The sequence below is a fragment of the Camelus dromedarius genome, chromosome 31 (genome assembly GCF_036321535.1).
Source record: "Camelus dromedarius isolate mCamDro1 chromosome 31, mCamDro1.pat, whole genome shotgun sequence".
NCBI lineage: Eukaryota > Metazoa > Chordata > Mammalia > Artiodactyla > Camelidae > Camelus > Camelus dromedarius.
In genome coordinates this window covers 22,775,826-22,789,509 of record NC_087466.1, presented here as the reverse complement: position 1 = coordinate 22,789,509, position 13,684 = coordinate 22,775,826, and the positions used below count along the sequence as shown (strand labels likewise).

Genomic DNA, 13,684 nt, shown 5'->3' with positions numbered 1-13,684 from the left:
GAAAAGGAATATGAAAGGAATACTTATGTATATAGCATAACTGAATCACCATGCTGTACACCAGAAACTAACACAGCATTGTCAATCGACCGTACTTCAATTAAAAAAAAGCTAAAAATAGAAAAAAGGAAAAAAAAAGAATTACGGCCTTAGTCACAGATGAAGACTGAAATCAGCATTGATTGGGTAGGAGAGGTAATCTTTTAGGAGGAAAAAAAACCTCCTTCAGTTTTGATCAATTTTGAAAAAGCAATCTAGGTCTTCATCAACTTTTCTCAGAGGCTTATCTTGTGCTTTTGTCAGCCACATCCTGTGTTTTCAAAGTTCCTAAATTGCCATCAACCTTGTTGATTTTCTCTTCTTCAGACACTGGTGTGTTTAACTCTGCCGTGTCCTCGTTTGGCAGTCGTTCTGTGCATGAATCAAATGACTCAAGCAATTCTCTCTGAGACTTCGTTGGTGGATTTTATTAAATACGACATCTTTTAAAAGATTAGGAATATGTCTTTGCAGTAGGTTTGCGTGGTATTTGCACTCTACTGTGTTCCGTATGCAAACAGCAATCAGCAGTGACCTGTATGACGGACGTTTAGGGCGCAGATGCTGAGTGAGGTGAGAGTTGGGTGAGGTCTAAGTTTCTGTCAAGGGCACGTCACATAACCCTTGTTCAGACACAAGGAGCCCTTGAAATTCGTCAGGTATCCTCCCTGCTTTCTGCCTCTTCATTTGCCCTTCCTTGCTGCAGGGAAGGCTGGTCTACGTGCTTCAGTGTCCTCGCGGCTATCAGGAGCACCGAATACCATTGCGATGTGTCTGTGTCCCTGCAAATTCGGTGATAACCGGTGGAGATAGTCATGGCACCGGAAGATGGTGACTCTACCAACAGGAGCTTAAAGAATTCAAAACAGAAGCTCATCTATAGACACCGTCAGTCCTGCAAATTCCTACAAATTGCCCCGCCGCCCACCCAGGCTCAGGCGTGTCTCTCCTACAGCCTTATTTCTTTAGAATTTCTGCCTGGGCCACCCACATCTGCTCTGGTCCACCTCTGATCCGTTCTCAGTGCTGCAGCCATAGGGATGTCTTCAAGCCCTTCACCCTTTGCTGCAGATGATTTGATGGACTCGCATTCAGATGTGTACGGCTGCTTTTGCAGGTGGCAGTGCCCTGGTGGCCCCCAGGATGCCCTGAATACAGGAAACTCCATTTGTGTTTCTAGACAAGAACAAACCCATTCATGGGCTGGCTGACTGAGCCCTAGGCTCCTCTACTGCAGACCCCAGCAGTGGGCCTTTCCAGGAAGGAACTATATGCTGAAATGTAAGCTCTAAGAGCCACCATTGTCATCAGAAAGGAAAGGCAAAAGGCACACTGTGCAGTGGGAGACGTCCAGGGGAGGGTCAGGAATTGCTCAGCCGAGCAGGTGGCGGCCGTGTTTCCAGGGGAGACCTCACCCCTTCTTGGGCTGACTTCCTAAACGCAGCCCTTACTGACCCCCCCACTCATCCGTGGACTGATCGAGAGAGCCCTCCTTCAGTGTTTCCACTGCAGAACCACTCAGGAACCTTAACTGAGTGGTCAGATGGAGGGTGGGTGTGGCCACAAGTTTCAGGGGGGCCTGTCCCACCTCCCCACTGGGAAAAGAGCAAGTAATCATGGTCTGGCCGCTCCTCCCTGCAGAGGGTCCCGCAGGGATCCCCACCTTCATCCCCAGTGACCCTACAATCACGCTTTTAGAGGATCTCGGGGCTGAAAACAGGATGTGCGGTGGAAGGAAAGGAAGGAAGTGACCAGTTCTGAACCTCACCTGGTTCAGAGACGGGCCCGGCAGGGCAGATAAATGAGACCAAGGAGCCGAGATACGCAGCAGGTCTGAGGTTCCCTTTGCAGATAGCCGGGCGTGGTCTGGCTGTCATAATAGTTGGGGCCTGCTGTCGGCACCTGTAGGGCAGGGCCTAAGATGACAGATGTTTCCACACAATGAAGAATGCCCCTCACTCCATTTGAAATTCTAATGTTCTGCTGACATTTTTGCAAGACTCATAACTCACCTGAAGGACTATCACTCTTTCTTCATTTTTTTCCCCATTGCGACAATCTGTAATTTGGCTTGACCTATTATTGCTAGTTCAATCACGATCATTCTGTAACTTTTTATTACCTTATACAAGTCAGTCTGGTCTATGAATTCTTCTCCCAGTTGCAGATTTTATTTGACCGCCTCACAATGCCTTCTGGTGATGGTATTTCCAAACATTTGCTTATTGAAATGGACGTGAGTTTATTATTTTTAGAGGTTTAGTAATTTCCCATTTCTCTTATGATAAGAGCAGACATTTGCAAACTTTTCCCGTGAAGGGTGAGGTAGTAAATATTTTTGGCTTTGTGGGCCATATGCTGTGTAGCCTGCATATTCTTTTTTTTTTCCTGCTAATATATATGTTTTAATTGAAGTCTAGTCAGTTTACAAGGTTGTGTCAATTTCTGGGGCACAGCACAGTGCCCCAGTCATACATGAACATACATATATTTGTTTTCATATTCTTTTTCACCATAAGTTATTACAAGATATTGAATATAGTTTCCTGTGCTCTACAGTATAAACTTGTTTATTGATCAGCAGCCAGTCCCGTCTTTTCCCTGCTGGCTCACGTCTAGGGCTGGGGATCGCGGGGACCCTCTGTGTCAGTTTCCCAAAGTTCTGCCTGCCAAGCAGGTGCCACGTTCTCCTCCGAGCCTCCTCGGAAGCTCCACTTCTGTCCCCACTGACTTTCCAGCTGGAGAGAGGGCATCCCAGGGTGAGGGTACCTTTCTTCCTATGCAGCTCCCTCCCTGCAGGACCAGTCCTGCACCAATTTTTCCTTTTATCTTTTTCTTTTTGTTTTTTTTCTTACTGGATTTTGTGAGAATCCTCCTGTATTTTGAAGCAAGAGACACTGTGCGATTCGATGGGCTTGTAGATGTAATTCTTGGTGTATTTGTGGGAGAGAGCAAGCTGTGAGTCTCTCTACTCTGCCATCTTAGCTCAACTCCCCCTCTTTTTTCTTTTTTAAGAACGTTTTAAAAAAATGTAAAAGCTGCTTTTAGCCTATGATCTGTGATTCGACAAGCCGTGGCCAGGTTCGACCCACTGACCATGGTTTGCTGATTCTGAAAAAGCCAGCTCTGAATGTGGCTACAAGGACTGTGCACCCACCGTTCAGCTGCTGCAGCTCGTCCCTCCATTCCAGGCCCTCTGGGTGTTCCAGCCACACTGGTTTCTCTTATTTTCTTTAACCCGTCCCACTCTCTCCAAGCACAGGGCATTTGCACATACAATTCCTTCTGCCTGGAACCCTTTGAATTCCTATCCGTCCCGTATAGAGACCACAGCCTGAGCCGTGCTGCCCCCGGAAACTTAGCCTTACCGCCCTGTGCTCGACCACAGTTCTCACCTCACCTGCTACCTCTGCTTCTCACCTCGTTTTACAGTCACCACTTTACATTAGCTGAGGTGATTACTCATTTATTTAGTGTCTGTCTTCCCCACCAGACCATACGCTCTAGAAGAGCAAGGGTCTTCAGTCGTCTGCTCTCAGGGAGTTCGGCGGGAACCTTGAGTTACGGCAGTTGCCAGTTTCCGTGGTGTAAATATTCCCACCCATGTCAATGTCAAGTTACCAAAAGGATGTCCCTGCTTGTGGAGGTGAAATGAGATGCTCAGAATCAGCTCGCTCTGGGGCACCACTGGATCTCCATCTTTTTAAACTAACCTTCATAGTTGCATCCCCATCACCCAGAAGAGTACTCAGTAAACAACAAGAATTCCAGAAACATCATTTGGATAAATGAATGAATGACGTACATATTGGGGTGGACAGCGATGAGGCACAGAAATAAAAGGCAGAAATGCAGTGTGACTCGGGTCAAGCTGCAGCCTTTCCATTTCGCTTCTCTGGAATAACTGGTTACCAAACCTCAGAGTATGGCAAGGTGGGGACCAGAGGACGGGAGAAGACAAATTTTTGGTGACAGAAATCTCACTGTAAAGTACATAGGTTAAAGGGGTCATGTATATTTTACTCCATAAGGAAAGGCTTTTATTCTGCAAATGCTAATGAAGAAAGTTAGAAAATATACGTCAATAGTAGGAACCTTGAAGACTGTGATAATGTCTGAGAAGGAACAATTTGTTTGAGTAATATCTTTATTTTAATCTTGAAAATGAGACGTGAGGGAAGGGAGGAAAGGAGGACATGGCTCCTCCATTTGGGAGAATCTGGTAGCCTGTGTCTGGGTCTGATGCAAATTCCCAAAACACCATCACAGACAAATACTGGCTTGGTCAGGAGGATTCCTCCCAGCAGAGCTGGAAATGCTTAGTACCGGGGATAACGGCCCCTCCACCCCGTCGCTCATTCCTCATTTCTCTTCCATTGCCAGCATCTTCCACATAGCGTTTGTCAATTGTTTTGGGTGTCCGCCTGACTTTAAAAATTCCTTCCATTTCCCAAGAAGCAGATCCTGAGACAGGAATCTGTGTGCAAGTGATTTATGAAGGGAGAGTCCCCCAGGAAACCAGTTAGAGATCAGGGAGAGTAAACGCGGGAAGGAAGAACCCAAGCAGCGGTGCCGTTTCAGAAGGCACGTGCAGGGTGGTTCAGCCTGGTCCCCTGGGGATACTCTGGAGCATGAGCAGCGCCCTTGACTGGCCCCACTGAAGCAAGGGGGCTGGGTTTTCCCCTTCGCCACCATCAGACTCTGCCCAGGGCCGCCTCCGGGGGAAGTAAACTCTGAGGCATGTGCAGGTTTTTGCACTTGTGGGCAAGGAGGCTTCAGAAACTCCAGAAGAGCCATCCAAGGAAGGTCACAGGTAGATAATGCCAAAAGCAAGAGCACTTAGATGCGGTGAAAAGGGAACCCTTGAACACTGCTGGTGGGAACTTAAATCAGCACAGCCACTATGGAAAACAGTATGGCGGCACCTCAGAAAACTAAAAATAGAACTACCTTATAAGCCAGCAGCCCCACTCCTGGGTGTATATCCAAGGAAAATGAAAACACTAATTTGAAAAGATGCACGCACCCCAGTGTTCATCACAGCACTATTTATGCAGCCAAGACATGGAAGCAACCTAAGTGTCCATCCACAGATGAATAAGAAAATCAGATGTGGTATATATACACACAATGGAATACTACTCAGCCATCAAAAGGAATGAACATTTTGCCATTTGCAACCACGTGGAAGCACTCAGAGGATATTATGCTAAGTGATGTAAGTCAGACAGAGAAAGACAAATACTGTATGATACCACTTATATGTGGAATCTGAAAAATACGACAAACTAGTGAATATAACAAGGAAGCAGCAGACTCACAGACATAGAGACCAGACTAGTGGTGACCCGCAGGGAGAGAGCAGGGGTGAGCTGCAATATAGGGGTGGGGATGTGGGAGGTACAAACTACTGGGGGTAAGACAGGCTCACGGTTGAATTGTAGAACACTGGGAATATAGCTGATATTTGTAATAATTGTAAATGGAAAGTAACCTTTAAAAATTGTATACAGGATTTTTAAAATTAAAATTAAAAAGAGAAAAAAGCACTTAGAAGCCAGAGGTAAGGCATGTGGAAATGCTAGAGGGATATGAGGAGGCCTGGGTGGAACACTGACACCACCCACCATAATTTGCCACCCAGTAACACGTGGCCCTCACTCATCACATGACCTCTAGAAAGTGTCCTCAGTTTCTTGGAACACATCTCACGCTGCTATCTAAGGGCAAGGTCATTCTGATGCTGAATTCGCTCTTGCTCTGGCTTGACTTCTGTTTCCAGAAATTCTACCCAATTATCTTTTAGAGTACCATCTGGAAAAATCTAAGTTGGAAATGGAATTTCACTCTCTGCTTTCCCCCACCCACCCTGCCAGCTTCTCCACGACACTCACTCTCACAGTGGAAGCCAGTTGCCCACGTGGGTGGTTGCAGAATGTAGTCTGATCATTGGCATGCTTTTTAAGGACCTACCATAATATGCTGGTTTTCTAATCTGAAGGGAAAAAAAAAAATACAGGTAGCTTTAAGATGCATGGACTTGCCTCTGAAATACTTAGCTCCAAATTGTTCTGATGCCAGCAGGTCAGTGTCTATATGGTCCGACGGGATGGTAGGCTTCTGTATCGAATGCTCTAGTTTCCACATCTCCACTTTGATTTAGAGACACATCATGGAACTTAAAGAGTCGGCAGAACAGCCTAAAGGCAAGCTAATCTCAAAGCATCTCATTACAGAAATGTCCCAGCTTTGCTTGTGCGGCTTTCATTGGAAGCATCCAGTTTCGGGGTCTTGAGTAAGCCCTGTGTAACGTACTGACCTGTGTCTCTAGTGGGGGATGAGAAGTTGCCTTAGTGATCTTCATTGCTAGTCAGCATGCCTGTCCTTGCCCTGGAAAAAGAGGTGGGGGCATAGAACCCAGTGACCAAGAGTGGGCATCCTGCAGGCAGATCTCCTGTCTCCTTCACTCAGAAGCTGGGTGGCCCTGCACAAATGTGTCACCCTCGTCTACAAAACTGGTAGGAAGTAACTATTATTTATAGGAAGACCGTGAGGACGGCGTAAGACAAAACAAGGCTTTAAAACAGCGCTTGGCACATTAAAAGTACTCAGTGAAGTTTAATTGTTCTGTCACTTTGGAAAAAGAGGCATGAGGTGGCCCTGCAAAGCCTCAAGTCCGGTCCTCTGTCCTGGGTGTCCGAGCCACGGCCCTGGAGGGTGTGGTCCCTGCCTGTGCCTCTGCTGGCCTGACCCACAGCTCGTTTCCTGAACAGCCGTCTCACTTCCCCCACATTTGGGGAGGCCTCTGGCTGTGTCACGAGCAGTTGTGTCTTTGTTTGAAGGAAGCTCTTCCCACTGAAAAAAAGCTTAGATGTTTTTAAAATTAAGGTATGGTTGATTTACAGTATTGTGTTAGTCTCAGGTGCAGAGCGTAGCGACTCGGTATTTTTGCAGATGGATACCGTTAAAGTTATTAGAACATAATGGGTGTAATTCCCTGTGCTGCACAGTATGTCTTTGTTGCTCATCTGAAAGGCCTGCATTTTGAACCCAGAGCACAAAGGAGAAGCTTATTGGGAAATGAGACGACCTGTTTGAATCCAGGAGGTGTTATTCATCTCCTCCGTGAAAGAGGACGGACCACTGGAAGATGTCTCCAGACTCACATGTGTGGAGCCAGTCAGTAAGGATTCGAGGTGCCCGTGAGAGGCTGCGTCCCCTCCTCTGCTTGCGTTTTGCTCGTCTTCCATGCGGAGGACAGCTGCAAGCCAGACAGGGCGGGAAGAAGGCTCCTTGTCTCACCTACGCTGGTAGCGGCCACACCAGCGGGAGACACTAAAACCGCAGGCAGCTCCTGGGTCTGTAAGTGTGACCCAGCACTGGGCCTGTCCCTGGGGGACCGCACTGTGTCCCACGCAAACCCTGCCCGGACTCAACAGACTTGATGTGGAACTCACACATCAAGTGTTGTCCGTCCGTATGGCTCATTATTTGACTCGCCTACGAGGGGAGGAGGGGAGGCTGGGTGGGCGGGGCTGTGTGTCTAAGGCCACCAGAAGCGGCATCTGAACACTTTATGCTTATGCAGACCCCCAGGCCCCCAGGCCCCCTTGGCTGGAACACTGTCCCTGTCCTCCCTCACTCTTGTACTCATGGACGTCGAAAATTCTTCTTCTTGGTGCATCTGTGTCCTCCCAGATTCTACTGATCTTATTTCCCAAATCCACTAACTTAGTACATTCTATGTCTAATACCATTACATACAGAATACTTCCAAGAGCACAGGTGTCTACATTATTAAACTTTATAAACCTCTAATGCAGCTGTTCACGATCCTGCTGGCATGGTAGAGTCACCTGGATGAAAAGGAAAGGAAGATGGAAGGAAGGAGGGAGGGAGGGAGATTAGATGAGAGAGAGAGAGAAAGGAAGGAAGGAAGGCAGAAAGAAAGAAAGGTAGGAAGGAAGGGGAGAAAGAAGGAAGGGAAGGAGGAAAGAGGGAAAGAAAGAAAGAAAATCAGTGCCTGGCCCACTCAAGAACCATCAGAAATGTGAAGGGGGTGGTGCCTGGACTTCAGTTTATTTGTAAAGTTCTCCCAGGCAATTCCAATGCCTTGGCGGCAGTGGAGAACCCCTGCCTATAAAATACGCAGACGTATTTTACATACTTCTACCTGTGCCTCTGTATTTATCTCCTATAACGTAGCAGCTTCCTTCTGATGACTACCAGGCGTTATCCTCTGCACCAGACACACTTGGAACAGGACAAGCATGGCTACGCTTTTCAGTCTAACACCCCAACACTCAAACTGCAAAGGTACAGTCCTTGGCTTTACAGCTAAACAGGAAGAAGGGATAAATATTGCCAAATATGCAGGAGTTCTGGAAGCTCTCGAGTGCTAAATATTTACAAAAAAGGAATTAAAATTCAAATTTCCACTGATTTGCCAAGACACATATGATGAGATATTCTAAAGCTAGATCACCATGTGCAGAATTTACAGAGGAAATTGTCAGGAAGCTGGGGCACACCCTGCTGCATCAGAAATATTGATAAGCCCAGGCAAGCTACGGACTCAGTCAAGAAAAACACAATTTCAGGACACACGATCTTCCTAATGTTTGCTGTGGCCCCCAGGTTAAGAATTCCCAACTTAGGGTGTTTTCATCAGCACCTCAAAAGAAGAAAGCTAGCTCAAAACAGACTGCGTTTCCTTTACATCTTGGCCAGGCAAGGGACCTAAGGGAAAAAAAGGAAAACCAGACTTGGTAGGACAGCCAGGCAAGGTTCCTGAAGGAGTAAAATTAGATGAAGTACATAGAGCACTTTAAAAATGATTGATCCACTATGGAGGACAGTATGGGGGGTCCTTAAAAAGCTAAAAATAGATTTACTCTGCAATCCAGCAATCCCACTCCTGGGCAGGTATCTGGAGAAAACTGTAATTGAAAAAGACATGTGCACCGCAATGTTCACTGCAGCGCTATTTACAACAGCCAAGACAGGGAAGCAACCTAAGTGTCCATCCACAGATGACTGGATAAAGAAGATGTGGTACATTTATACAGTGGAATACTACTCAGCCATAATAAAGAATAAAATAATGCCATTTGCAGCAACATAAATGGACCTAGAGATGATCATACTAAGTGAAGTAAATCAGACAGAAAAAGACAAATAGCATATGATATCACTTATATGTGAAATCTTAAAAAAATGATACAAATTCTGTTTACAAACCAAGAACAGACTCATGGACATAGAAAACAAACTATTGTTACCAAAGGGGAAAGTGTGGGGAGGGATAAATTAAGGGTTACGAATTAACAGACACACACTACTATATATAAAATAGATAAATAACAAGGACCTACTGTAGAGCACAGGGAACTATATTCAATCCTTTGTAACAACCTATAATGGAAAAGAATCTGAAAAGAAAAAAAAAATATATATATATATGTGTGTACGTATGTATGTGTATAACTGAATCACTTTGCTGTACACCTGAAACTAACATTGTAAATCAACTACACTTCAATAAAATTTTTTAAAAATTGTAACCTCAAAAAAATTTTTTTTCAAAAAAGATAAAAAATTAAAAAATAAAAATTGTTGCTGGTGTTGTAGACAGGTGTTGGAGAATGGGAAGGATTTGAATACATGAAGTTTATAATGTATTGTTGGTAAAGTGAACTCCATAAGACAAATGTGCAGGTAAGAACAGTCCCGTATTCCGATGGAGGCCAAGGTCGCTCAGCTTCCTCGAGGTTCTGGCACCTCGAGGGGCAGAGAGTGGGGAAAGGTCACATGACTGTGTGCAGGCGTCACTGCGTACGAGTTCCCATGCGCCTTAGTGGTGGAGCCCAGCTCCTGCACTCAACAATCCAACTTTCGCTGATTCTGTTCTGTGGATCTCTCTTTGCCCTGTGACCAGAGATGGCAAATCCCAAAAGAAGGATGGTCCCATTTCATGAATGGGGAAGTCAGACCAACATTCGTGGGATTTCCAGATACAAAATGCACAAATGCCTTCCGGCACCCTGATCTCAAGTTTCCTGTCCTTGCAGAACCCTCGTCAGACGTTCCAGACAGACGGCAGCGTACGTCTTAAGAAAAGCAAGCTGGAGAGGGGATAAATCCCCAACGGTTGACGCAGTTTGTGTCTAATTCTTATCACAGCCACTGTTTCTCCGAGAGTTAAGCATCCTTCTTTCAGAAGCTGAGAGTAAATCTTGCAGGATTTAAAAACCAGGGGCCATTTTTCTCTAATCACTGCTCACAGCCCAGGGTCGCTCCTCCTGTTCCGGCTGCGAGATCGCTGCTTCAGACGAAAGCTAACCTCTGCAACTGGGCTCTCGTCGCAGGTCTTCTGATGTCCTGTCTCTGTTCCTCCTCCCCCTGGAGTTCCCCCTCCTTGTCTTCTCAGCCTTCCCCTCCCTCCCTCCTTTTATTCTGGCCCCCCCCAGTATCCTGGTACTCCATCCCATCCCTCCCTTTAAGGAGGCAGCTCCCTGGAGCCCCTGCCATTCATCTCTGAGCTTCTTCCTGATAAATCTGCGTGCCTTGATGGCGTGATAAAGATGCTTCAGAGCTTTGCCTTTTACAAAAGGCCAAGCCTCGTCGTCCTAAAGGTCGGAGTCAGTGATCATTTTGCAAGTATGTGAAATTCAGCACCTCTACAGGCAGATCTGATGGGGGAAGTTGCTTTGGTCACGAAGGGTTCAAAAGCGTCTGTCCTCGCTGCCTCCTGGGTTCGTTGTCACCTGTGCTCCTCTTCCCTCAGGGAGTGGCTGGTACCACACCTGCCCTGCTTTTCACCTGTCACTTAGTAGAGCCAGTGATTTAGAAAAGCTGACTCTAAAGAGGCAGAAGAGATAGCCAGTGAATGAAATGAACCAAAATAATTGTAAAAATCGTCCTGATCGTCCAACTGGGATTCATTGCCAGATACGTGTTTGTGGAAAACCTAGAATGTCTAAAAACGAACCCTTGTCATAATCACTCCTATTTCCAAGTAACATCTGGCCGCTTCTCCCAGCTCATCCGTCTGGATCCCTTGGCCCCGCCCTCCTGTTCACGCCTCACCTCTGATTCTCTGCAATTCTGTCTCAGCCCCGCTGGATAGCAAAGCCAGATCACCCTCAGACGCCCTTAAAATTCTGTGCCCCGGGCTTGAGTGGACTGCAGCTTTGGGAAATCCAATCTAGGCAGTTCAGAGGTTTCGGGGAGAGAGGGAAAGAATCCTGTCCTCTCAGATGGGGCACGGGGAAGAAAGCATGTGGGAAATTCAATCACCATTTCCCGCAGTTACCCACACACACCTGTCCTGGGGACTCCGAGCAGCTCACACAGAGCAGAGCTGCGAAGCTGGAGTGATGGCGACCGAGGCCAGGCCAAGGCCATGGATCTTGTTAAAGGCAGTTTGTCCTTCTGAGGATCACATTTCTTTCCGTTTTTTTCCTCTTTTTTTTAATTGAAGTAGAGTTGATTTACAATGTTGTGTTAGTTCCAGGTGTACAGCAAAGAGTTTCAGTTATACACACACATACACATTCTTTTCCAGATTCTTTTCCATTGTAGGTAATTATAAGATACTGAATATAGTTCCCTGTGCTGTACAGTAGGACCTGGTGGTTTTCCTATTTATATGTAGTAGTTTGTGTCTGTTAATCCCAAACTCCTAATTTATCCCTCCCCCTCCCCTTTCCCTCTGATAATCGTAAGTTTGTCTTCTACGTCTGTGAGTCTGTTTCTGGTTTGTAAATAAGTTCATTTGTGTCATTTTTTTTGATTCCACACATAAGTGATATCATATAATATTTGTCTTTCTCTGCCTGGCTGACTTCACTTAGTATGACCATCTCCAGGTCCATCCATGTTGCTGCAGATGGCATTATTTTTTTGCTTTTATGGCTGAGTAATAACCCATTGTGCGTGCATATATACACACATATATATCTTCATCACAACTTCTTTATCTCATCACCTGCCGGTGGACCCTGGGGAATCCTATCTCTGCCAAGCCCTTCGCAGGGATGCTATGAACTCACGTGTGAAATAGTTGCCCGCCGAGCACGCCCACCCCAGTCCTCAAAGTTGTTTTCTCCTCCCTCTAGTGTGGACGGCGCCTCCTACGAAGTCATGCAGATCGACGTGGAAATCGAAGAGCCCAGTGACCTGCCGGCCACGCAGCTCATCACGTGGCAGGTCGACTACCCAGGAGGCACCACATCCGACCTGGGGGTGTCCAAGATCTACGTGAGCCAGAAGGACTTGATCGGCATCGTCCCGCTGGCCATGGTAAGAATGGCCCTGCCTTGGGCTCTTAACGCAGACCACGGGGAAAGACGCTGTCGGGGAGTGTCAGTGAGCCCAGAACCGGAGGCGGGGCGGGGAGGGGAGGAACCGAACCACAAAGTCGACCGCAAATCGCCAATTCTCAAAAATTATTTTCTGGATAGTATCTTTAGAATATTATTTAGAAAATAATCAAAATCCAGGCATTAGGTTTGGGTCTTCCATTATGTGAAAAGGTGACGATTTAATCAATCTGTAGGCTAAGGATTTCAAACACATAACACTTGCAGGGATCAAACAGACCACGTATGTGGGTGAAGTTGTGGCAGGAGGGAGACTTGACAAACACCTGCCTGGTAAAACGGCCCCAGCCAATGTTTGCCATGCAGGAAAACCAAACCAGATTCTGGGTTCTTCAGATCTGCTGATTTTAATGTGAAACACCAACTTGTTCATGGTGGAACCAATTTTTCCTTTAGAAAATCAAAGTTATCCAAGAAAGGGTTAACTCAAAGCCATTCACAGGCCATCTATTTATGTAACTTGTAATTTAAAAGATTTAGGACTCCAAGTCTGCCCCTGTGTTTCCTAGGATTTGTGGAAAACAAGATGGGCTTTCATCCCTGAAAGGACCCGCCCCCTGGTTTCTAGGCAACAGAAAACATTGCCTGCAGGAAGACGGATCACCCGGGTTCACCTAAGCCAAACCCCCCAGCAGCCTGTGTAGTCCCACCTTTCCCCAGGGCCGCTCTGCAAAGGAGTCACCCGTTTTCTGAATGTGGATTTTCCCAGTGCCAGTGCCTGGATCTGCTATTCCACTGACAGCAGTTTGAGATTTCTGTTACAAAAGTCCTTTTACTGTCAGAGGTGAAGGATGGCTTGACCTCTCCGGTGTCGCCGTGGTGTCTCCCCCTCACCACGTTTTAGGGACTAGTGACAAGTGTCATTATGTGGTGGTGAAGGGACGTCAGGAATCCATCTTTCAACCCAAGGTGACGTGGACAGTCACCTTGTGACAGTAAGTTAGTTATTGGGCTGTTCATCAGGGAACATAGAGGTGCTGGGGCCCATCCATTGAGAAAGGCTCTGATTAACTATTTCTTTCATTTTAAAGGCACTGAACTTCCCCTGGTCCCTCACTTCATTTCTGACAGCAGCGCTCCTTCGTTTAGGCTGTTGGTGGTCCTATTGCTAGGGGATGGCAAGACCATTTGTCTCGAATAAGTAATTCTTTGAATTTGTTCCTTTTCGGCATCTTTGGTCTGATGAGCTTTCGGCTATGCTCTGAGGGGCTTCCCTCGCTTGGCTCGGCCTAGACCAGTGGGCTTAGTTTCCTGCACTCAGC

At 46.6% G+C, this 13,684-nt stretch overlaps 1 protein-coding gene across 1 annotated transcript in view; it reads left to right on the top strand.

The window, feature by feature from the left end:
* The window catches only part of TMEM132D (transmembrane protein 132D), a 527,232-nt gene that overhangs the window by 368,378 nt on the left and 145,170 nt on the right, over positions 1-13,684 (top strand). The window contains exon 4 of the mRNA XM_064481313.1: positions 12,159-12,342. Coding sequence (XP_064337383.1) covers positions 12,159-12,342 — 184 coding nt within the window. The remainder of the gene's footprint in view (positions 1-12,158; positions 12,343-13,684) is intronic.